This window comes from Megalops cyprinoides, chromosome 6, assembly GCF_013368585.1.
Source record: "Megalops cyprinoides isolate fMegCyp1 chromosome 6, fMegCyp1.pri, whole genome shotgun sequence".
Lineage (NCBI taxonomy): Eukaryota > Metazoa > Chordata > Actinopteri > Elopiformes > Megalopidae > Megalops > Megalops cyprinoides.
The window spans coordinates 3161236-3188170 of record NC_050588.1 but is presented as its reverse complement, the minus strand read 5'-3'; the positions used below and the strand labels follow the sequence as shown (position 1 = coordinate 3188170).

The 26935-nt window shown below is 41.1% G+C and overlaps 1 protein-coding gene across 1 annotated transcript in view; it reads right to left on the bottom strand.

Annotated features, from left to right (window-relative positions):
- Window positions 1-1795: 1795 nt before the first annotated feature.
- Window positions 1796-26935, bottom strand: part of scn8ab (sodium channel, voltage gated, type VIII, alpha subunit b) — a 120567-nt gene continuing 95427 nt past the window's right edge. Inside the window, exons 20-27 of the mRNA XM_036530807.1 lie at window positions 26216-26389; window positions 12229-12351; window positions 7486-7770; window positions 6663-6716; window positions 6220-6357; window positions 5763-5867; window positions 5017-5287; window positions 1796-4098 (exon numbers count right to left, since the gene is read on the bottom strand). Of these exons, the coding sequence (XP_036386700.1) occupies window positions 2945-4098; window positions 5017-5287; window positions 5763-5867; window positions 6220-6357; window positions 6663-6716; window positions 7486-7770; window positions 12229-12351; window positions 26216-26389 (2304 nt within the window). The 3' untranslated portion in view covers window positions 1796-2944. The remainder of the gene's footprint in view (window positions 4099-5016; window positions 5288-5762; window positions 5868-6219; window positions 6358-6662; window positions 6717-7485; window positions 7771-12228; window positions 12352-26215; window positions 26390-26935) is intronic.

The window sequence follows — 26935 nt, the reverse complement described above, 5'->3', positions numbered from 1 at the left end:
CTGTTCAATGGCTTCCTCTTTAAATCATGATTAGGAGGGGGAGGAAGAGTGATGGTGGTGTTCGTATGAATGTATATTTATATATACTTTTTTGCTTTTTTAATATACGATGCCCCTCTAAATGTGAAAAGTATCTCAAAAATCTACTTAATCTAACAAATTGTGTCACAGTAACAGATGTGACGTAGGGCATCAGCTGGAAGCCATTCTGTTTTATTCTATAATTACTATTCATAATTAGATTAATAGCAATAGTATTTGTAGTTATTTTTGTATTTACAAAAAACTATGCATGCTGATAAAATAAAATAATATTTTACATTATATTATACATTAGTCTCTTAAAAAGTTCATCCTTAACTTTTCAGCATTTTGTGCTGTTAGAATATAGCCTGTACATTTTTTTTCTTTTTATTATATGAACATATTTTGCTTATACATTATATTCTAGATGGGCATGGAAAAAATGAATGGCATGATTGTTTTTATGGATTTTATTCAGAGTTTATTTGGTTCAAATCAACACCCACACTGATTTGGAGACCTCATGCAGCAATTGGACCAAAGAGCTCTAAGGGGGAGGGGATTCATAGATAGGAGGTGACATCACTGCACAAGAGGAAGTGCATACATTCTGGGTGTGTTATGACTAGGTTCACAGTAGGATGTGTCCAATGCTCAGTTTATTTGGCATTGGTCTACTTTTTGTAAAGAAGTATGGCCAGGGGGTTTAGAGCACTTATTTTTTGCTGCCAGACTCCTCTGTACAAAGCATCAACATCCTGACCACACCCACCTCATATATACAGTTGTGTGCTGTTCAAATCTCCTACATTATCTCTTCACAGTGTTCCATCAAAACTCCAGAGAAATTTAACATGTGTGAGTGCGTAGGGGGTATTACACATTTTCCTTTACACTTAATTCTGTATTACTATTTTAGAACACCATAAAACACTATTAAATGATTGCACCCTGATACACTGATAAAGGCTGATCTGACAAGCAAAAAGAGTGCTTGCATTGTAGCGTGACTCTTCCAGCCCTGTTTAAAGAAAAGACTTCCAGGAAGATCCATACTGCAGCATGTTGCCATGAGCACTTGCACACTTCCTTCTTAGGAGTTAAAAACCTTTGCAATGTTATGACTCAACACATTCACTTGAATTAAGTTCATAGCTTACAGTCATAAATACAGTATCTTCTGTGGGGTGCACACTGCACATGCATATTTGCTGGAGTCTCCAGTCCAACCACTGCACACCTTGAAAAACAATACAGGTGTCCTTGACAACTACACCAGCATCAATGACAACCCAAGCCCTGTTCTTTCTTTCTGCTTGAAATACCTCTTGAACTTACTAATGCTTTTAAGACATGGTGGCAACAGACACCAAAGCTATAAAAAAGAGTTCCATGTGCCAACACAGAGTGACAAGAGAATAGAAAGAAAAATAAAGAATATTTTAAAGGTAAAGTGTACACAATGTGAATATAAACTATCACAAAATTAAAATTAATAGCTCACAATTTCAGAGCCATACATATTTCATGACTGTCCACTCTTTGCCAGCTCTTTGAAACCCCTCCCACAGTATCCTTCGTATTCTCTACATCAAAAAAAAAGAGATTTCTATGTTTGGAAAATTATATTGCTGTTAACAATGAAAGTCCAGAATTTTCCTTACTAATTTTCTCTTTTCTACCAGGTGTTCCCCCTTTCACTGTTCTATACAAACATTAACCTTTTTCCACCACCCCCACCCCCGCCGTTCACACAATCCAGAAAAATGATTATTTTTTTCTTATTATGTGCCACAATGCTGCCAGTCATTAAAACATCAACTATAGTTATCACCTCCCTTTAACCAAATGAAAGTTCTGTCCTTTACATGGTAAATTTTGATGAGGGCAGGATTTATTTGGGATTTCTTTTACGCAATATTGTGAATCTTATCACAACAATTTCAAACTTTTATTTTTAGTTTTTCCAGTGGATAGCCTTTTAACTTATGGTCAAGCCACTGTTGTGGTCTGAGTATTACGGTCTTGTGGACTATGTTTATTCATGCAAGATTCCTGATCAAAACATGCCATCATGCAAGTCATTTCTATGCATTGAACGAGCACAATTATTTAATAATTTGGACATCTGTCTGAGCAAGTCCCCCTTCAGCCCAAGTCAAACCCTGATTAATTCCCCCTTCCCAATCAGTGTGAAAGCCCATATAGAAAATTTCTTTTTATGTATGTATAACAAAGATAAAATGAGAAGACTTCAGTGACATGGGCAATATTGAATGTTTTTTCTTTTTCCTTGTCTGCGGCTTAGAAAAATGCAAGTATACTGCAAGTTTAGCATGAACAAACAATAACCCTTATACTCTGCTTTTTTCTTTAGTTTTTTCCTATTTCAGTTGGCTTTGTTTAAACTCATGCCTTTGTCATTTTTCTTTCTATTTGTAATGAAAATGATGGCAAAAACCCCTTTCTGCTTTGGGAGGTTATTTAGTGTCCAACAGTGCAATTTCGTTTGGGGAAATCCAACACGGCACTGCTTTTGAACAGGAATGACATAGCAGTCCAGAAGATTTCAGTTTTTCTACTGCCTACAAAATTTTCTCCTGTTGCAGACAGTCCCCCAACACATGTAGTGCACCATTTGCCAGCACAGGAGTGTCTTCTTTCATTCACTTTTGTAGGGTTTACATAGATTGTAGTCTTGATGCAACAAGGTCACACAGTAAGCTGATTATGTTTGGTTTAAGTGTCTTCAAAGCTGTAAGAAACCAGGCTGCTTTTTTCTGCATTGATACATTTGTGAAATCTGTAAACAATTTTATCTGTATTCTCTCTTTTTTAATTGCAAATGAAATAATCTGTAAATGTGTTTAGTTTAACTCAGGATTTCTTCTCCCTTAGCATTTGTTATTATTACTGTATTCTAACACTTGGATTCCCTGACGTCTTTTTGGTTACTGCCCTTTTCTTTTCTGCCCCTCCCCTCATTCTCTTCCTGTTTCTCCTTATCAGGTTTTGTGACACTGTCATAGGAGGGAAGGGAAGCAGTAGAGGGTGTGCCCTCTTTTTTCTCCTGATTGGTCCCTCCATTCTCCAGTGTGTTGGTGCCCGGTCTGCGTTTGCAGACGAAGCCCCGCCTGGCCAGGTAGAAGCGGTAGGCCCGCTGGATAGTGATTGCAGACACCTCTTCCTGCTTGCGGCGCAGAGTGGTGGTGATGGGCTCGTAGGACACCTTAGAGGGGTTGGCAGCCACAAAACGCTCCTCCATTTGCTGCCGCAACATGTCCAGCTCACCACTGTCACCCAGCACACGCTTGGTGAAGGCAAACAGGATGTCCAGGCAGTGGATGCGGTCCCCGCTCACCATGGGCATGTCCATGGCGATCAGCTCGATTGTGTTGGGCTTGGGCACCCGCAGTGGGTGCTCCAGTGCGTCTGCAAAGTCCGACAGCTTGGCATAGGCAATGAACTGTGAGGCATCGGGATCAAACTTCTCCCAAATCTCGTAGAAAGTCTCGAAGTCATCCTCACTTAGGGGATCAGCGCTTTCCTCTGTGGCTACACTGAAGTTCTCAAGGATGATGGCAATGTACATGTTGACCACGATAAGGAAGGAGATGATGATGTACATGACGAAGAAGAAGATACCCACAGAAGGGTTACCGCAGTCCCCCTTCACCGTAGTGCCAGGATTCTCCTTCTCCAGGCTGCAGTCAGGGGGACGGTTAAGAATGGGTAGCAGCAAACCGTCCCAGCCAGCTGAGGTGGTGATCATGAATAAACAGATCATGCTATTACCGAATGTTTCAAAGTTGTACATGTCGTCAATACCTGCCTCCCTCTTCACATAGGCAAAGTTGGACATTCCAAAGATGGAGAAGATGAACATGACCAGGAAGAGCAGCAGCCCAATGTTAAACAAGGCTGGCAGTGACATCATTAGTGCAAACAGTAGAGTCCGGATCCCTTTCGCACCCTTGATCAGACGCAGGATGCGGCCGATTCGGGCCAGACGGATCACCCTGAAGAGAGTTGGTGATACAAAGTACTTCTCAATCAAGTCTGCCAGGAACATACCTGTAGTTTGTTGTGGACCAAAGGGAGAACAACGTTATCCACATATGTTGTACAATTTGACACATTTTACTTTTAACAAGCTATTTCAATTTGACATAAAATTCTTTCAAAGCAATTTTCAAAGCAATATCTGCAAACACTGACACTTGATTCTATTCAACTACGTAGTTACTGCTGTAGAACACATCAGTAAAAATTAGGTTTAATGCTTATGAGCCCCAGTATAAACATTTTTAATGATCTCATTTTTATTTATTTTACATAGATTTCATGATTTTGAACAAGACATTTTACATGGTACCTGTGGGATTTCCCAGTTTTTGATAGGATTATAATATAAAATACCTGTCAGACATTCCAGTGTAATATAAATATTAAAATACATACAATAGTAGACTATATATATATATACACAAAGCTTATCTCATGTCACTGTTTTCAGGGGCCCTGTGATTCCTCTGGGGTCTGTGAGTTTCTTAGTTGATGTCAGTGGAGTAGTGCCCATCCTCCAATGAGCATCTACTTCACTTAGGTGCACTGTGTATGTGAAAAATAGCTCCTGGTTGCACGTGAGTGTTTTGGAAGGTTGCATTCTCTTTTCTTCATCACTCCTACTCCTACGAGTGTGAAGGCTGTTGTGGTGAGACAAGCTACAATGGGGAATTGCACATAGAAACATACCCATAGAAAATTGTTTGGGGGCAAAGTATAGTTTTGCAGTTGCTCCCCATTCTCCATGGCTCATGTGCTTAGGTGTGGAAAATTCATAAGAACAAAAATTACTCTGGGAAAAAAATCTTGTGTAGGTCCATAATACAGGTGTACTCAAAAACAATACAAGGAAGGACCACAACCAACTGAGAATAGTGAACATTTCCAGATATTTCTCTCTAGAATGAACCCTACTCCTCCACTCACCCACAATGGAAAGGATGACCACCACCACATCAAATATATTCCAGCCAATGGTGAAGTAGTAATGGCGCAGGGCAAAGAGTTTGAGCACAAACTCAGCGGTAAAGACAATAATGAATATGAAGTTGATCCAGTAGAGAATGGTCTCCATTTCTGGTGTCTGGTCGTCTGTTTCCACCATCATGGTGACCATGTTGAGGCAGATCAGTATCATAATGGAGATGTCAAACACCTGCTGCGTCACAAAGTCAAACACCATTCCCTGAATATTGTTCTGGAATAGGGAAAAACAGATTATTTTAAGCAAAATGCATTTCAAGTGTATTATACAGGCGTATGAAATTTAGTATTAGAAGACAAGATAATGCCATGTTTGAGAGTTTTGACATGCTTAGTTTAAGAATACTAAATGACAATATGTTTTGGTAACAAAACACTATGACAAATCCTGCCAAAAACAGATTTAAATTTCAATGTAAAAGTCAGAGAGTAAGTTTCAGCTCTCATGAACAGTCACTCACAGATTTTAGGTGCCATTTCAACTGTAAACTGTTAGTACTACTGTAATGGTTGATTAAATGTTAACTGATTATTAAATTAACATCAAGTGAATAATAAGTAAAATCCAACTACTTAATAATATATAGTATTACACCACAGTATAATACCAACATAAAACAATAATGTCATTACAATAAAAAATATTACATTAACAACTCAAATATTAAGATATCGAAAGAAAACATTACCAGAGGTCTTGGGATGGGTTTCTGGGGTTTCTTGGAGCCCAGTTTTTTCATGGCATTGTAGTATTTTTTCTGCTCCTCTGTCATGAAGATGTCCTGACCCCCAAAGTATAGAGGAATAAAAACCAGGATTACAACCTCCAATGCATAATGTCTCCTCTGTTTACAGCTGTGCCCACAACCTATTTCATATAAACTGCTTCCCTGTACTTTCATGGTCAACTATGTAATATGTATGTATGTATGTAACACTGTATCTTCAGTATATAGAATCTAAGTTCATTTATTTTGAAAGCAACAAAAAATGATGTGAGCAGCACTGTTTAGTGCAAATCAATTTTAGGAGGAACAGAATGTATGCCTGACAAATTTTCAACTCCGCTAAAATAGTAAAACATTGCACAGTGTTGATTATGTATTTGGCATTACAGAATTACAGGAAGAAAGAAATGGGTCTTATCTTTTTCTTCTGCTGGTTGAAGTTGTCAATGATGACACCAATGAAGAGGTTAAGAGTGAAGAAGGAGCCAAAGATGATGAATATGACAAAGTAGATATACATGTAGATGTTGTCCTCATAGACAGGCTGATCCTCCACCTGCAGAGGAACATGGCACAAAACATACTTACCACTGTGGAAGAAAATGCACAGTTCATCATGCTAGAGAGTATGAACTCAATATGTGATAATAAGCCTAGGGTACAATCACTTGCAGATGGAGACTAGCAGTTAGGATGTTGGATTTACTGCCACAAAAGTCACTGCAGCATTAATTCTACAGCCATAATATTTTTACATGTCACTAAATATTTTTATTTATTTATTTTTATTATTTTATTTATATAGAGGCAGTCACATTCCTTGACATATTAAAATAAATGCTGTACAAAATCCAATCAGACCTTCCTGGAGTCTACTGCTGCATACATGATGTCCATCCAGCCTTTAAAAGTGGCCTGTCGGAGGGTAAGAGAAAGAGAGAGAAGCAGGGGACATGTTCATCACACAGAATCATACACATGTCCTGGGAGCACAAACCCCAGAGCAAAGGAAAAAGGAAGAGGAAATGAAAATGAATGATATGTCTTGCACTGTATTACACAGGAGGGTGTAGAGAAAAAAACAATATTCTATTTGGTGGATTAGATCCTCCAGCCAACGTGAAAACTAAACCAAGGTTTATATTTGTTAATATAGTGATGCCAGACTGTCTGTCACTTCATGACTCACATACATGTAACATGTATGTTACATATTTCCAGTTTCTCAATTTCGCATTTTGCAAGGGATCCAGAATATTATTTCATTTTGTCCTCTTCAGTCTTTTTGTCAATTCCCTCTGGATAGAATGTCCTCTATGTTGAATGTTTGAATGTTGAATGTTTTAAAGGGCGCTACACTAGATAAAAGTTGATCAATGTAAAAATTAAACGGGTAATGTAATGATACAGAACTGATGTCAAAAATCTCGTAGGATAGCTACAGAAAAAGGCAGGAGAAAACAGGAGGAGTGGACTGGTACAGAAAAAAAATCATTTAAGGATATGATAAAGTATAATGCTAAATTGTAATGTACATAATAAATCACAACACATTACAACATCAAATTCATTCTTTAAGTAACCTGTGGACTCCAAATCCGTGCATTGTGCAAATTGTGCAAATAACTTGATGGAGGTAAGAGGAGAATAAGGGTGCAGTGAATAAATGGAGAGGCACACTCACCACCTGTAGCAGCGCCAGGTAGCCAGCACCTACATTGTCAAAGTTGATCTTCACGTTCTTCCACCTGACCTCAGTATGGTTGGCAGCAATTAGATTGAAGCATTGTGTCTTGTTGTTGACATCTTCAATCTCAAAGCGCTCCTCTGCAGTCTCATTAAAGCAGTAATAGTACTTGCCAGCAAACAGGTTTACCCCCATAATACTGAAAATCAGCCAAAAGATGAGGCAAACCAGCAACACATTCATAATGGAAGGGATGGCTCCCACCAAGGCGTTGACTACCACCTAGACCAAAGAGATAAGGTAGTACAGTGTGAGAATATCAAAGCACACCAGTGGATACACATATACACACACCCCCATTTCAGAGAAGCTGCATACTTGCATGATATTACTGAATCAGTGCTTACTCATGCTCCATTGAGACTCACAAGATGTAAATGACCTTTACCTCATGCCTCCAACAGCTGGTAACTAAGGGGGTAGCCTAGGCACTGCTTCTCGAATGCAATCTAAATCTAAGGTTTCTGAAATGCAGGGTCAACAGGTTTTGCAGGACTGAATACAGCCTGCGAGCAGTCCTTTAATTCAAATCAATCAATGCACAAAGCTGTGCTATATATTAGAACTTGTTGCATTGGTTCCAAGAAATACATCTGAAGAACAAGGCAACAACATCATTGAAGAAAATAATCTTCACACATCATACCCTATCATAGTCTCATAGTCTATTAATGCCAATCCCCATGAATGTGGGGAAACCCCACCTATGCTTGCTCTCTGACTGAAGTGCTTCCAGCTGTCTAGAGGATAGAGGACAATAAGAACTATAAATAACACAGTCTCAATGGTCACACTCTAACCAAGTTCTGCAATGATGGCAAGGGATGTTAAACATGAATAGAAACATATTATAGAATTGATAACTTATTTGAAAACATCTGCATTGTCATTTTTCACACTTGTATGCAGCTAACTCTGTACAATCCCCTCCCACACTTTTTCAATACTGCTATGAAACACTGAAGAAATCGTGAAAATTCTGACCCAACCCACACTCTCTCCCACCTTTGTTCAACCAGAGCTCTCCTCCTCACTACTTTTCACACAAATCAGCTTTGAGCTAAGCGCAGAGTGTTAGGCAAGCAGGGCATGCACTGTTTTCAGGCTAATATCTGTCGCCATGCTCACCTTCCACTCTAGGAAATGAGGATTCTGGCATAATTTTCTCAGCACTCTGTGACACTGTCCTTGGTTTGGTTCTTTAGTATTCATTATCAAATTATTTTATCAAATGTGAACACTGAGGAGAAGAGATACACTTTGAATGCGTTGGGGGAACTGGGACAGCTTATGGTTTCAAGGGAGTGAGATGTGCCCATGAATAAAATGTACCTATCGCCTTCTTAGAGCAACCCAACCATAGTACAATTTCTAAAACCAGCACCTGGAAATGTACTGCAGAAAAACACTGATTTCATTTACACAATCTTAAATAATTGTTTATCAGGATTTATGTCGTCATTGGACTGCCATTTAAATGATAGAAAAATGTAGAAGATTTCTGTTGAGGCATACCTGACATAAGACTGTTTTCTTTCTATCATTCTCTGTTGGCCACTTCCAAGCTAAAATGAGGTTGACAAAATTATTTATGAGGATATTAAAGTAAGGCCACACTATTTTATCTTGACTATGAATAAAAGAATTGAATAATCAAACTTAATAAAATGTCAAAATTTCAGACTTGACTTTTGAACCATAAATGTGTAAGTTCAGGAGATTATTAAGGAAATAATTTTTGAAAATATGTTTAAAGGGGATTTAATTTAACGTAATAACAATTAGAGTTAGCATGCTTAAAAATAAAGTAAATGCTAATAAGTAACACTTTACTCCTATGTTGCTAACATCACTGTGCCATTTACTTATTGTCAGATTTTCAATTTAGTAATGTATTAAACCAAATAAACATAAAAGGGTCATTCTGACAAAACCTCTGCAGAAATGTGTCAAAGCAGTACATGGAAGAGTATATCTACTGTCAGTTCCATGGTAAGCGCTCTATATCTACTCTGCTTCACAGGAGTGCTGGTTTCCAGCAGGCCACTGTTTCCAGTGACCAACAAACTACACACATTCCATCAGAGCAGAGGTTTTTGAACACTTTTTAAACACATTGCATTCCCAGCTCCCCAGGATAGCCTTAAACAATCTCACTTATAGTTATACAGACAATTGTTTATTTATGCATAATAAACTTAATTTATTATTTCCAATTCAAACAAAACTGCCTAAGAACAAAAATATATGTTGAGCAAGGTGGGGTCAGAATTAGATAGCAAATTTCTCTGTATATTCCTCTTCTGAATGACCAGCACCTGATCCTCTACTTACCCTCTCAATCAGGCTTTAAAAATAAGGTATTTCAGATTAATCTACAATTTTTATGAACATCCCAAAAATGACGATACAATTTCAACTGCTCAAACAAAAGTAAGCAAAAAGAGGCAAAAAATACTTCAGGTAATATCTGCATCACAAACCCAGCCAGGTGTGGGTAAGGACAATTTGATATGTAAGGTTTTTTTGTTTTTTTTGTTTGTTTGTTTGTATTGTACCTCACTTGTAAGTCGCTTTGGATAAAAAGTGTCTGTCAAATGAATAAATGTAAATGTTTAGCAGTAGCACTGTTTGGCTTAATCAGGCTTTTATGTGTTTCTGATTAGCAGAACCTCACAATACACAAGTCTCAGTGTTTATGAATTTATATGTTTACTTTTTTGGTGCACATGACACTGGACTGTTGAAACTATTGGGATCTACTCAGAGTATGTTCGATTTTATGAATTATGTTGATTAGCTTCAGAATTAACAGCTAATAAAGTCACTGAACTGGAAAGTAACTACTAGTTTTGGCTTGGTTTGTACAACTATGTTCACGTAATTCATTTTGGGTTTGTAAGCATAAATAAACACGTAAGATCATATTTCCATTTAAGTATGTTTTGCTTGTTGGACTTTGATGACTTTTTCTTGAGTCATCTTCTTGACCTCAGTGAGCATTAAAATCACAACAAGGGCAAAAAAAGCCTCATAGTACACCTTTAAAACCTGCAACTGTAACGCTGGATATTGTGTGCTGGTCTTGCCAATGCTCTGATATTTGCTTCTGTATTTACACCATAAAAATCATGCCCCAGGGGAATGACATTGGCCCTTTTTGCTTAAATATCTTGTTTGCCATTTTTGGGAAATTCATGTTAAAAAATTGTGTTTATGGAGAGACAAAACACACACCTCTATGATTGGTGCACATTAGAGGGACAACACCACCGCTTTCAGAGTGTAAGGGAGATTTATGTCACACACTGCTGAGGTTTAGTCTTTCTGCTCACTTGTGCATGAAGTTGCCTCCCGGTTTCACTTTCAGTGAGAGTGGCGAGGCAGCACCATGCTCCCTCCTAATGGTTGTTTTTGCCATGGTGTGAAAACAGTGCATTTGTAAGCAAACAGCCTTATGCATTTCCTAAGCTTTCGTCTTGAGTTGAAAACAAATGTGAATTGACATTTTTCTTTGGGACTATACTTTGGTGTTTTCATGGCCTCAAAAAGCATCCATAAACTTCAGAAAGGTCAGAATGGCAACAGACGTTTAGCAAATCTCTCCTTCCCACATCTGCACTCAAGTATCTTTTTATTGCCACATCCAGATCCTGGACAAATGAGAGAAAGAGGTGCAATCACAGTTGCTGCTGAATTGGACAGAGACGGGATGGGAGAAGGAGAACAGGAAAGGGGCTGCAAAGTGTGTGTGTACAGGGATTTGGAATGGAAAAGAAGCTTGAACTATGAAACAAGGCCACCAGTGCCCAGAATAAACAGACTGGAGTGACAACGACCAGGTGCAACTGGTCACAACCATCAGCAAAAAAGTGAACCAGATATTCTCCACCAGCATCACAGCCATGACCCCACTAGCTGTGAAGCAGGATGACTGCACTTGTCAATTTAGTGGTGTATGCTTTGCATTTTCATTTTATTCCAAAGAATTAAATGTCAAAATGAAGTGTACAATGTACAGCTATTTTCTGACATCTGGTTTGGTTTCTGGAATATTTGTTCTCTTTTGATGGTGCACCTTTGCAGCTGGTTGTTCTCATTTTAAGACATATCAGGGTATGAGGTCAGGGGGGTGGGGGTACGAGGAACAGGAGACAGGGGGTGCGCTTTACATCCTCTACAAAAGCAATAGAGGTTAAAATCAGGCCAAATGAACAGCCAATTGTAGACTGAATGCTCCATAAAATGGACTGAAGTTTGAACATACTGTTTTTTTTTTTTTTATTCATTTTTTTTCTTTGGTTTTATATATTTCAGGGCCAATTTAATTGAAATTTAATATTCATCAATTTTAACACCGTGATGAGGCAGCTTTGTAAGGTATCCCTATTAGTAAATTTTCATTAAACTGCCTTTCATTTTTGGTATTGATTACAAAAACACTAACATAAATCAAGGAGAGGAGATATATAATTTATATTTGCCACAACAATTGATCATTTTGCCAGCTGCATCATGACTTTTCTTTAGGTTTTCTTTATGGTACAGGAAGTTTTTTTAATGTCATTTTTTAAATCCCCCAGTTTGTTTTAATTTCTTTTCTTTGCTATGATCATTGCTAGCATGCTTACATTTTCCATTGGCATGCATAAGCATGAGCTGCTTAGCTTTCAGTCTTACCCTCATCCCTTCAAAACGTGACAAGGCTCTGAGGGGTCTCAAGGCCCTTAGTGTCCTGAGAGATTTAATTGGCCCTAGATCGGAGTAGCCCAGGGCATTAGCTATAAGGCTGACTATAGACACCTACACAGAAAGAGAAGCAAGAGAGGTTCCAGACTGTTAGAGGTATAATTAAAAGTAAAGAATGCCCTACCATTGTTGGAATATTAGTTTCACATATACATAGACATACAGTATATAATACTGCATTATTTAGTTGCAAAGATAAAGAGAATCATGTTTAGTGTAGCATATATTCATATTTTAAACATAATAGGCCCAGAGGTTGTTTTTCTGCTATTAGCTTTTGGCAGATGTTGATATTTGAAAAGCAGCTAAATGGTGTATCAGTGTACCTGGAAAAAACTTGTGGTTGAAAAAGGAAGACAGAAGGAGAGAGAATGGGCAAAATATTAAAATAAAACAGAGAAAGTCAGAAAAGATACATGAAGGTTCAAGACAGTTGTAGTCAAAAAACAGGAGGGGACCCTGGGGGAGGTTAGGAGTGAGGATTCCCTGCGGAAAGAACAACCCTACTAGGCTACAACAACCTGATTCTGGACCTTCTAACACCGTCCCTCAAAGTTCCTCTTGGCTGAAGCATAAAATCCCATGTAACTGAAGACAAAACAAGTATGTCATGTCACATCCCCCCCTCCCCCACACAGAAGAGGAATAAAAATCACAGTCACACCAGGGCAGTTGTACCAGGAGAGAGAGGGAGGTCAGCTACATTTACTGGACTGCACTGGAAGGACAGAAACCCTCAGGAAAACCTGAACCCAAACCAAGTCTCTCTGCACCATCCACAGCACTAAGGGTAATATCCTCCTAGCCCATGCTGGACCTGGCACTGCAACACTGGGGAATTAGGCAATATGTTGTAAAATGAGCAAGTGTAAATATGTAAATATGTATTAATCTATATTATATAATGCAATGTAATGTACATAATGTAAATGATGTAAATCAGAATAAGAAATTAAATGACAAGAATAGGCCACTCAGCCTAATTATGCTTGCTATTTTGCCAACTGACTGAAATCTGGCACTATGTTAATTCTGGCAATCAACAATCCAAGGGTCTCTGCCACTTGTAGCCTTGATGAGAGTCTAAGTGTTAATAACTATCAGCATGGAAAAATATTTCATTCTGTCAGCATAAAATTCACATACAACTAACTTAAAATAGGTGTAGGGGCTGACACAATTGAGCTTTTTTGCACATTAATGAAACATACAACAACACTACTAATAATACTTTAATAACTAACAGCTTTAATAACTAAAATTACAAACAGGGGACAGCACTGAACAGCCAGGCTAAGATCTGACCAGCATGCACCAATATATGGAGAAGCAATACAAGCAGGCAGTGGATGGGCAGTGAGACTTTTGGGGAAGGGGCACAGTTCCTTCTAAAAGGGATGTCAAGCAGATCTGGGGAAACACCTCCAACCAACCAACAACTTCACATAAAAACATACATCAAGAGTACAACATCTGAAACTGACAGAAGTCACGGAAGAGGGGGATTCTAACAAGGCGAAAGCTTTATTTTAGCTTGCAAATGTAATAATAAGTCATTTGTCAAGTGACCACAACAGTTTTGTCACATTTTCACACCCTGATTTCCTCTAAAATCATGTTCTTAAATTCAATTCACAGTTGGCATCAAGAATCCAGTGGTAAGGGCAATTCCAAAAAATATACATTTGCTAGTGTTTATAGCCGAAGACTATCGGACAGAGTGGTTTTTCCTTTCATATGTTTTAAAGAATAAAAGTTGCCCTTACAAAAACATCCACTCAAGGTAAAAAAGGGAATTCAGGGTACGAATTCTACTTAAAGATTAAAGTGATAAAATGTTTGTAATAGCCAATATGAATTGCTTTCCTGTGGAGAAGCTAACTGATGCTCCTCCACTGTCCCTTCATTCCTAAAATAAACGCAGGGAGATCGCTACGCATAGCGTCACTAGTTGCTAGCCGGTTTCCTACAGCACAGTAGTTCGGTATCATGTAATGTGGTTCCGAATGATTTCTGTGTTTAGTTATCAGTCCATTAAACAACACTCCTCCAGTTATCTTTATATTTAGTTACAGTACTTGTTACGTTTTGTTTAGTTTTGTAGTTTAAGTAGGTACCGTGTACATTGGTTGTTTGTGTTCTCCCGCTCTCTCTCTCTCTCTTCCGGATGCGCGGTCTCAGTGTGTGGAGGAAGCCAGCAGCTCGGGGAAGGAGGTGGTCAGAGGAAGCACGCGCCCTGACTACGTCCCTTTTCTGAGGTATCGCCGTAGGTTTCGCGCGAACTTTAAGGAAGGTTCATCGTAGGAGTGGAGGGGCGAGGAAGGGATATTGTTAGTTTGTTTTATTAGTATATGTAATGTTTGTTTTATTGTTATTTTGGTTGTGGTTGTCATTTTGAATATAATGTTACCTTTTTTTGTTTGGTTAAACTGTTATTCAAATGTAATTCATCCAGTTTCTGAATGTAGACTCGCTAGGACTCCCCTGTTCAGGGGGTGTTCGAGTCTATATATAGTCAGCATGATAGACAGAATGGAGAGTGAGCTGGTGTCTGTGCAGGCCGGCATGCTGCAGCTGGGTGCAGCTGGTTAATTTGAGTTAATTTTGTTTAAGTTATTATTAACTTGTTTTTTTTGTTCTTCTATTGGAATTTCATTTTGGTTTTGTGTCTGCACTCCCTTTATGAGGGACACTGATGGCTACCATTCTTGCCTTAAATAATAAATAAAAAATCTTTCCCTGGGAATCCTGAGGACTGCGTGATTGCTGCTGAGCTGGTGTGGCCACTTAGTGTCATCCTGGAGACTCAGGTCGTTGCCTAGGTCTCACATGTGGTGTCAGAAGTGGGATGGTACGCTGAAGTGGAGCAGCAGTAAGCAGCCGGGAGGAGCCAGGGCTTTATGGGACCAAAGACACGACGCCAGCGAGAGATGGAGGTTGTTCCAGAAGAAGAAGGGGCAGTGGAAGTCCCCCAGCCCACCAACTGCCACGGCAGGAAGAGCAGCCGACGGGTTCATGGGGGGAAATGGTCCGCATGCTCAAGGACTGTGTGCGCTTCCAGCAGGAGCAGGGGAGCAGAATGGACCAGGAGGCGCTGAAGCAGGAACAGCGATGGAGGCGGGTCCAGGTGCAGCTGTCCCAGTTCCAGGAGGAGATGGAGCAGCACCGACACAGAGCAGAGGAAATTACCAGAGCCACCTACTCGTTGCAAGAGGAGCCCAGTAGGAAGAGCCACGGTCCACAGGAGTTCCAGAGGCCAGGACATCAGACAGGTGAAGACTCCGATGACGAGGGGAGTCCTGGGATGTCCCTGCAGTCCAGTGGTGGAAGCCGGAGGATGCCCTGGGCTAAGCCAAAGCTTCCACCGCTCCAGGAAGGTGATGATATCGAGCAATATCTGACCACCTTTGAGCGCCTGGCTACTGCCTACCAGTGGGAGAAAACCGAATGGGCTGTGCTGTTGGTGCCCTACCTGAGTGGAAAAGCACGAAGTGCGTATGTGGCTATGGATGTGGAGGATTCTATGGACTATGACCGAGTTAAGGAGGCCATCTTGGCGAAGTACGAGATCAACCAGGAAGTGTACCGACAAAGGTTCCGGGACCCCGAAGTGCGGCCTGGTGAGAGCCCTAAAGAACTGTATCACCGACTGAGAGACCTCTACAAGAAGTGGATTAGGCCGGCAGGCAAGACTGTGGAGGAAGTGGGTGAGATGATCATTCTGGAGCAGTTCTACAACTCCCTGAACCCTGAAATCAGAATATGGGTTAAAGAGCACTGCCCCGACACTGCCCAGAGAGCAGCAGAGCTGGTGGAAACCTTCCTGGCCGCCCGGCGAGGCTCCAAGGCATTCCGTTATGAAGGCCCCAGACCTTACACACCAGCCGGTAAGTCTGTGGGGTTTGGTTTTGGTGGTGGTCCAGGGGGCAGGCCTAAGGGGGGTGACTACCGTGGTTATGAGAGGGCTAGGTCTAGTATTGAGGGTGTTAGGGCAGCTAAATCATTTGCTGATAATAGCAAGGGGATTAACCCTGAGACAGGTAAAATGATCTGTTACCATTGTAGACAGGAGGGACACATTAAGCCAAATTGCCCTCTGAGGAAGCCAAAAGCTATTCACTTGTGCCTTTTGCCCCGACCAGGGGAATCTAATGGTGATGGTTTGGGGAGGGTGCAGTTAATGCCTGTGAAGGTTAATGGGGCTAGTGCCATGGCTCTGCTAGACACAGGCAGTATGCAGACTTTGGTTCAGCCTCAGCTAGTGAAAGACCAGTGTCAGCTGGGGGGTCCTCAGATGAAAGTGCGTTGTGTTAATGGGGATGAACATGAGTACCCCATTACAGAGGTTTACCTGGAAGTGCAGGGCCAAACTTTCCTGTTGACCGTAGGGGTTGTTGAGGGGTTGAGATACCCAGTTATAATTGGGCAGGATGTGCTGGTTTTGCCTGAGCTGGTCTCTGCATGTACCCCAGTGAGCATGGTGATGGAGCAGAATCAGCCACCAAATGAGTCTGGGGCGGATGTAGAAGCCCTTAGGAAGATGCCCTTCATAAATTGTGAAATCCCTACAGTTGGCAAAGGGAAGACTAGGAAAAGCCGAAGGCAGAAACGTAGGGAGAAATTATTGGGCACTGTGCAAGCAATGGAGAAGACAAAGGCAGTGCCAGCTATTGAGGATGTGTTGGAGGAAATTCCCCATAACCTTAAGATGTTGCAGCGAGAAGATGAGGGCTTAGCTAAAGCCTGGCAGGAAGTGGAGGTAGATGATGGGGAAGCTGGGGAGAAGGGTTATGTCCAGCAGGAGGGGTTACTGTGCCATAGGCAGACAGCAGGGGGAACAGAGCGGTTGGTGGTTCCCAAGAGTTTAAGAGAGCAGGTGATGGCTATGGGTCATGGAATCCCCTGGGCTGGGCATATGGGCTTTCAGAAAACCCTAGACCGCATTGCAGGGAGGTTTTATTGGCCAGGGATGCATGCCGATATACAAACTTACTGTCAGGGCTGCCGTGAATGCCAGTTAACTAGTGCAAAGAATGTAGCCAAATACCCACTTCAGCCACTTCCCATCATAGATGAACCCTTTAGCAGATTAGGGATGGATATTGTTGGCCCACTAGAGAGAACACAGGCAGGTAATCGGTACATTTTGGTAATTTGTGATTATGCTTCACGTTACCCTGAGGCCTTTCCACTCCGGGATATGGCTGCACGGCAGGTAGCCCAGGCCTTGGTGCAGTTTTTTTCAAGGGTGGGGATACCTAGGGAGATAATCACAGACCAGGGTACTAATTTTCTCTCTAAAACCCTGAGGCAGGTGTATAGGCTATTGGGGATTAGGGGATTAGGACCACTCCATTCCATACCCAGACAGACGGTTTGGTGGAGCGCTACAACGGCACGCTCAAAAGCATGTTGAAGAAGTTTGTTGCAGGTAATGGCAAGGACTGGGACCGATGGCTGCCTTATATGCTGTTTGCTTACCGGGAGGTCCCCCAGGCATCAACCGGCTTCTCCCCTTTTGAGCTCATCTATGGAAGGCAGGTACGGGGGCCCTTGGATGTGCTGAAGGACTCCTGGGCAGGGCTAAAGAAAACCAAGTCCCAGGATGTGCTGAGGTATGTGCAGCAAATGCAAGAAAAGTTGGAGGAGATGTATGCTTTTGTACGCAGCAATATGGAGAAAGCGCAAGGTTCTCAGAAAACCTGGTATGATAAGGGAGCTCGGGAGAGGACTTTTAGACCAGGGCAGAAGGTGCTTTTACTGTTACCCACCTCAGACAGTAAGTTCTTGGCTAAGTGGCAGGGGCCGTACACAGTCCTTCGTCAGTTGGGGCCCACCACTTATGAAATTGAGATGCCAGAAAGACGGAAACCTAGGCAGACTTTTCATGTGAATTTATTGAAGGAATGGAAGGAATGGGATGTGCCTCACCAGTTTTTTGTGCAGAAGGTGGATGGGGAGGAGGAGGATTCAGTCCAGTTTTTCCCAACCAGGCAGAACCGGGCCAGTCTTGACTGTTCCCATCTACCACAGCACCTGCAGCGGGAGCTCGCCCAAGTGATTCCTGAAGGTCTGTTTCAGGAGGTTCCGGGTTCCATTGCACTGGTGGAGCATGATATTATACTCCATGATCCCACTCCAGTGCGTCAACCCATGTGGCGCATTCCAGAAAAGCTACTGCCGGTGCTGAAGGAAGAGGTAGAGGTAATGCTGCAGTCTGGGGTTATTGTACCCTCCACTAGTGAATGGAGTAACCCAGTAGTGCTTGTTCCAAAAAAAGATGGGAGCATCCGATTCTGTATTGACTTCCGCAAGGTGAATGCTCAGTCCAGGTTTGATGCCTACCCCATGCCAAGGTTAGATGACCTAATTGAGCGCATTGGACAGGCAACATTTATTACCACTCTTGACCTGTGTAAAGGGTATTGGCAGGTCCCCCTCACAGAACAGGCTAGACCTTACACAGCCTTCCGGACGCCCCAGGGCTTATTCCATTTCTGCAAAATGCCATTTGGCCTCCAGGGGGCGCCAGCAACCTTCCAGCGGTTGATAGACCAGGTGCTCGTGGGCACAGAGGGGTTTGCAGCTGCCTATTTGGATGACATTGTGATTTATAGCAACTCCTGGGAGGAGCACCTGCAGCATCTCCGCGGGGTCTTTGGGAAGATCAAGGGGGCAGGGTTGACAATTCATCCAAAGAAGTGTTCTCTTGCACAGGCAGAAGCCCGATATTTGGGGTATGTCCTGGGTGGTGGTGTCATCAGACCTCAGCAGGACAAGGTGGAGGCAATTCGGCAGAGTCCCAGGCCAGAGACAAAAAAGCAGGTACGCTCTTTTTTAGGTTTGGTTGGGTGGTACAGACGCTTTGTGCCAGATTTTGCCACACGAGCAGCAGCGCTGACGGATCTGACGAGGAAGTCGGGACCCAGTAGGATCATCTGGGACGACAAGCAGGAGAAAGCTTTCCAGGACCTGAAAGATGCCCTGTGCCATGAACCAGTACTCCAGAGCCCTGATTTTGGCAAGCCTTTTATCGTCCAAACGGATGCTTCAGGTGTGGGTTTGGGGGCGGTCCTCCTCCAGGGGGAGCCAGGTGACCAGCAACCAGTGGCCTATGTGAGCCGGAAGCTGTTCCCGAGAGAAACCCGCTACTCAGCAGTGGAGCTGGAGTGCTTGGCCATTAAGTGGGCATTAGAGACCTTTAAATACTACCTACTGGGAAGAGAGTTTGTCTTGGAAACTGACCACCATGCCCTTCAATGGCTGGGAAGGATGAAGGACTCCAATGCGAGAATAACTCGTTGGTTCCTGGCCCTGCAGTATCGAGCAGGGAAGGAGAATGTCATTGCTGACTATTTGTCTCGCATCCCTGGATGCGAGTCTTCGGAGGGGGAGGGAAATGTGGAGAAGCTAACTGATACTCCTCCACTGTCCCTTCGTTCCTAAAATAAACGCAGGGAGATCGCTACGCATAGCGAGTGTGCTCAGGCGTACGATGGGTGCCTCACTAGTTGCTAGCCGGTTTCCTACAGCACAGTAGTTCGGTATCATGTAATGTGGTTCCGAATGATTTCCGGGTTTACTTATCAGTCCATTAAACAACACTCCTCCAGTTATCTTTATATTTAGTTATAGTACTTGTTACGTTTTGTTTAGTTTTGTAGTTTAAGTAGGTACCGTGTACATTGGTTGTTTGTGATCTCCCGCTCTCTCTCTCTCTTCCGGATGCGCAGTCTCGGTGTGTGGAGGAAGCCAGCTGCTTGGGGAAGGAGGTGGTCAGAGGAAGCGCACGCCCTGACTACGTCCCTTTTCTGAGGTATCGCCGTAGGTTTCGCGCGAACATTAAGGAAGGTTCATCGTAGGAGTGGAGGGGCGAGGAAGGGATATTGGTAGTTTGTTTTATTAGTATATGTAATGTTTGTTTTATTGTTATTTTGGTTGTGGTTGTCATTTTGAATATAATGTTACCTTTTTTTGTTTGGTTAAACTGTTATTCAAATGTAATTCATCCAGTTTCTGAATGTAGACTCGCTAGGACTCCCCTGTTCAGGGGGTGTTCGAGTCTATATATAGTCAGCATGATAGACAGAATGGAGAGTGAGCTGGTGTCTGTGCAGGCCGGCATGCTGCAGCTGGGTGCAGCTGGTTAATTTGAGTTAATTTTGTTTAAGTTATTATTAACTTGTTTTTTTTTGTTCTTCTATTGGAATTTCATTTTGGTTTTGTGTCTGCACTCCCTTTATGAGGGACACTGATGGCTACCATTCTTGCCTTAAATAATAAATAAAAAATCTTTCCCTGGGAGTCCTGAGGACTGCGTGATTACTGCTGAGCTGGTGTGGCCACTTAGTGTCATCCTGGAGACTCAGGTCGTTGCCTAGGTCTCACATTTCCAATTCAAAAGAATAGCACATTTTCAGAATGTTTCTGTCACCTAGAGAGATCACCTAGAGATGATAATACATACATAACATGCAATACAACAGAACACTCTAACCTTGCACAATTGCATGGTTTCTTACCTTTACAGCTGAATCTCAAAAATATTATATATAAATATAAATATAAATATAAATATATAATGGTCTCCAGGTGAGGGTGTCACCCTTTCTGAATCAGAGAATAAAGATTCCGCCTTCATCTATAGTTGTATGGTCTTTTGGGTAAATTTCACCTTCAGCCTCAGCCTGCTCCCACTGAATGCCCTTTTTTTGAGGGCTTGGCCCTTCTTGAGCTAGCTCTGTAGGTGCCCTCAGTGCCTCCTTCGTCTCTCAGTGCTCTGCAAGGCAAGGTCAACAACATCTGTGGCTGTGATCCAGTGGAGAGAGCAAGATAAAAAGAAGACAACCCCCCTCCCCCCACACACATACATGCGCACACACACACGCACACACACACACACACACACACAGAGCCATGGCCCTTTCTGACCTCACATGTTTGTACTCACGTTCATTTTTCACTACATTTGGTATGAAAGCCATTCTTCACAACTGAAACAGGTCTATAAAATAAAGGTTCATTCATATTTTGCTTGACCTGAAACAAACATTTAGAGCATTCTAAATGTTCGTTTCATGCAATGCCTCATTAGTCACACCTTACCCATACTTCCACTCCTTACTTCAAACTATTTTAAGTATTAAACTGTGAAGGAGAAACTAAGAAACAACAAAATCAATATGTTTCCAATTGAGCAAGTGACTCCCTCAACCCAACACTGTGTTAGAGTGCTATTAAAATCGGACCCATTGTGTCATAAAGGTGGGGACTGTTTGCGTATGCTTTTCAGGGCATATTGAGTCAGTGCAGTATATTGAGAATCCTCTAATCATTTAATTAATCCTGTAATCACAATTTTGTTCGTTTCATGTTTCTTTACGTAAACACATACGTTTTGTTAACAGAATATTTTTCAATGTGACATCATGGATTTGTCTGACTGTCAAGACATCAGTGTGAGGATAATGTTGCAGATTTTTCAGAAAGGAGTTTTTTGGTTTGCAAGTATATAATACTCAATTGGATACATTTTCATTTGCTCTTGTGCTCTCCACATACTCAAAACAAGTGCCAAACCTACTTGGAAGACTTAATCTTAAAGATAAATGACGTATATTAGTCAGGTTTCAGGGAGTAATACTGTATGATGATGAAAAATCATACAGGATAGTAGTCATACAGGATAGTACTGCATGTACTTTCATATTGATAGGGTAGTTAACTTCATTCAGTATGACATCTACACATAAATTTACATCTAATTTTTAAAAATAAACCTGTATCATCTGAACTGACTGAACAGACCACCAGAACTGACTTCAAACATTAGAAAACGTTTGCTGGTTAATCTGATCACAGTGACTCTGAAAATATCTTTCAGATTGCCAAAATTATATTAATATATTGTTTTCTAAATAATCTCTCGTAAGGTCATCTCAGAAACTGAGCAAGAAAAGGAGCCACAATTACATTCTATGAATTTACAATTCTCCAGTCTGGAGGAGATATGGCATGGATTCTGTTTCTGGCATTTTTAAGGGAAATTAACCATGTAATTCAGCAATATTCTGGAGATGAAAAACATTGCTCTAGAGAAGAAGTTCTAGTTTCCATGGACAGATCTGGATCAAGTAGCACCCCAAGATTTCTAATGCTGATTGTTATGGGTCAAGGAGTTAATGAGATATTTGTTGTTTCACAACTATTGTCTCTGAATTTGGAAGGAACTAGGGATTTTAAACTAGCTAGTTTTTAAGGAAAGGATTTGCTCCAGCAACTTTGAAGCCATCCAACAACAGTGGTTTGGTGAGAATGTTACAAATAGGAAAAAGGGTTAATGAGGCAAACAGTCAAGTATCAAGGCCAGGGCATCAGTATAAGTTACTGGGCGATTCACATAACACACTGATTGCAGTCAAACCCAGTGTACTTCCAATTGCTTCATAGTACTGAAGCTTCATAGTAGGATGATCTCACTGCCCACCTTGTATAATCGACACAAAACACAACTTTTCATGATCACTATGCCTTGGAAAAGACATTATAAAATGGAAAAAAAGGGATCCCACTGGTTAAAATCATAGTACATGGTTGCCATGTAATCAACATGATTGTAGAAATACAAAACTCCTTTCTGCATGTGTCTTGTAGGACAGTACTTCAACCCTTAAACTTCACTGGCCTTCAGTTATGTCGTAATTTGCATTTCTTAGAGGAAAAGCCAGAAAGCGTAACTGAAATGAGGGGACAGGTAGGGTCATCTCATCAGAAAATTACCAGCAGCTGTGTTGGTCTCCATCTGTATTATGTCTGTGATGTATAGGTAACTGCGTAAGTAAAGGAAATGCCAATATAAAGGTCCCCTTTTCACCTGGTAATGAAATGCATCCCTGATTGGATGTTGGCCATGATGGGCAGGTGATTGTGATCAGATTTTCACTTGAGGATGCACTGTGGCCATTATGAGGGAAAGTGTAAATGCTTCAAGCTGTTGACAAAATTTCTGACAGTTTGTGTCACCCTACAAGGCTGCCCTTTTCAGAGTCTCCCATATTTATTAGCACCACATACAATTAAATGCATGTATATTTAGTCCAGTCCTGGCTTCTAGCATGCACCCACAAGCTTCTATGCACTGTTGCGACATTATAACTAAGGTCTGAATTTGTAATTGCAATCTTGGTGTAGTCTTTGTTAAACAAAGGCAGTTCTGTAGCTGGCCTCTTCTTCGGTAATGATGAAGCTGGCACAATGCATACAGTACTGCAACTTCTTGTACACTTGACATTGTTTCAAGAGTGTCTGTACACATTTGCTAAACAATGTCAGAAGTGGCACAATTAAACAGCTACTGAAATATTTAAAACAATGGATAGATAAATAAATGGATATATGCAATTTATATTAATAAAAACTCTTTTTTGGTATTGCAAGGAAAAAGAGAAATCCCATCACATTGGGGACAATTGGGGATGCATTTGGGATGCGTTTTAATACCAAGTCCAAACACACTAGAGGCATCCAGATGACAATCCAATCTCAACTGATCAGATGCAGATAATACCAGGTGTAAACGTGCCCAAAGTGTCTCAAACTGCAAGACTAATGGGAGCAAGACTCTTGTGTTGAAGTGATGTTTATTATCAAATACACCCATATTGATATTTCACATCTAACATTAACTCCTTCTGACTGATTTATTTTACCCCCAAACTGTCCCTCAATTTCCAAACTGTGCATGTACATAATGGGAAGGGAGAGAACATGATTTTTCAAAACTGAAAAACTGCATCTGCCTTTTCCAACTAACATCTTTCCATCTTCCTTGTTAAGTACATACTCATCTGATGTCAGGCAAAGTATGGACTTGAGATGCAGCCATGTTTGCTGCAGGCCATCACCCTAGAAAGCCTCATAATCACATCCTGTGACTTGCTTCAGACTCACATATCACAGTCCCGTGTCCTATTCTCTGAGTGGCAACAAGCACTGAGGTCTTGCTGTAATTCCTGTTTCCACCCATGTTTAACCATTATCCTATCAAGCTACAGCCAGCTGCAAAGAAAGCTGATAGACTTAACTAAGTAGCTGGCTAGCCAGAAAACACTGACAATGCAACTAATTTAACAAACGTGGACAGTAGCTCTCCTAACCAGATAACATTATTTAAGTGCAAAAATGATCTGAGGGAGAAGAGAAAAACAGTGACTCAACTGAAAATTCTTCACTATATAGACTATACAATCTATATACACTATATCGCAAAGTCAAATACATTAATTCAATTGAAACACCTCTCTGTCCTGACAAACATGTAAAATCAACACCTGTAGCCTCACACACATTTTGATATGCTTTGGAAAAAATATTGGATTTATATTCTTTAAGAAATGGAGTAGAAATTAGGTGCTAAACCTGACCTTGACGTGGTATCTCTCCTAGGTTGTTCTAGTAGACATATTACTGATACTGATAGGAAAACATTTTGACATTTGGAAAAATATTCTGTTGTGGTGGATCAGTGATAATTCTCCCTCAGTACAATGCTGACAAACAATGCCATTTTATTTTTATTTTAGCTAGTAGGCAATAGCTTGTAGACAGTTTCTTTTTTGTAGTTCACTTCATTGGCTGTCACCAACCAAGTGATATGCCCTGCATATAGGAGCCTAACAACAATTATATATCACAATAGATGGTCAAGTTTTCTGCACTCTTGTATGTACACAAACAGACCCGTTCATGACGAGTTTCATTATTTAACATCAAATACTTTATGGAATAAAATGTCAGAGAGTGAAAATAGTGTAAAAAATAGTATAAAAAATATGCAATAGCAACTACTGAAATGAAACTGGCAGAAAGCAATGGTTTGCCAAAACAAGTTTTGACTTTTGATAATTCAGGACTGCTGTTCTATAACATGAACCATGTCTTACACTGTACAGGTTTTCCCACAGGTGAAGTGTGAAGTTTAATCTCACACACAAACACATACTGAGAAAGTACTGAGACAATGGAACACACCACAAATGTGGCACACGCATACATACACATACACATACACATACACATACATACATACATACATACATATATACATACATCCATACACACACACACACAGTGATATATTCAGGGCCATCCATTATGGTATCTCCTTTTGAGCTGCATTCTTCTGCATTATATTCAGCATGGTTTAAACCAGAACACAGATGCATAGGGAAGTGAAATGTATATTCATTAATCACAGCATTACAAAGTCACACTTTCTTCATCATCATCACACTTACCATTAGGAATGGCTCCCAAAATTCACCAACATCTCAGTATCAAATAATATCAGGAAATTAGGGGGTCAGCGAGGTTGGTCAGACTTTCAATTGACAGATTTGTAAGTTCAAATAAATTCAAGTTCAAAATAACTACATTTCCCCCTTTCCTTGTTCCTGCTGAAGCAAACTGGGTTGATGAGAAGATGGAATGGGGGGGGGGGGGGGGGGGGGGGGTGTCAATTTGAAGTGAAGTTTGAAGAGCCATCCAAATGGCTTTTCTGTACAAGTACCCTACACAGCTCTGAGGTCATTTTCATATCTGTCTTTAAAATATGTATAGATAACTATTAATATATCTAATAAATTGTTTTCAGTTTATAGGTAGAATACATTTGATGCCACCTGTGTGCATGTCAACTTGAGTAAGACAACCCACTTTCTGGTGTTTCCTGCAGCCAGTGGACAAAAACAAGCAGCTCTGACCCCTGTGCATTAGTAAACACCAGTTCCAGTGCTGGAAGTTCATTCCTCTGACTCTGAGTGGGATCCCCAACAGGAGAGGACACAGACACTGTGCTGGGATGGGGGAAGTTAAGATCATAGATTGGAAAACAGACATGAAAAGATGTGAGGGAACTTACATCCACAATGAAGAAGTCAAGCCAGCACCAGGCATTGGTAAAGTACTTGACGAAGCCATAGGCCACCCACTTGAGCAGCATCTCCAGGATAAAGATGTAAGTGAACACTCGGTCTGCGTATTCCAGGATGATTCGGATGGTTTTCCGCTGTTCAATGTACACATCCTCAAAGGCCTAGAAATAAGCACAGAGGTCTTGTCTGACACAGGACAGGAGAAATAAAAAAACAAAACTCGTAGTCTATGTAGCACTTGTAGCTCCAATAGGAAGGGGCCAGTCTCCCTTTGGAAGAGGAGTGGCAGCAATGTAGTTTATAATTCACTTCCATTATTTGGGAGATTTCTGAGATTTCTTCTTTTCTTCGGATGGATTTCTTTTTTGATATCAGTACATAATACATTCGATGATGACCTATTTGTAAAAGTGTTATTCTAGCATTGATGTGTACAGAGTAAGTGCTGAATACGGGGGAGTAACACACCATATTTGTGCACTGAAAGTGTTTTGGTGAAGATATTGTTTTGGTACAAGACATCAGAGTGCCAAATGTTGAGTAGAATGATAGCATACATAAGGAATGGTGGCAATTAAATTTAGTAAAATGGTCTGTCTATCAGTTTGAGTAGCATGATTTCAGAACAGTGAAATCTGACCTCATCAGCTCCCATGCCATCCCCTGTCCACCTCATTGGCTATAGAACAGAACTGTTTCGATAAACT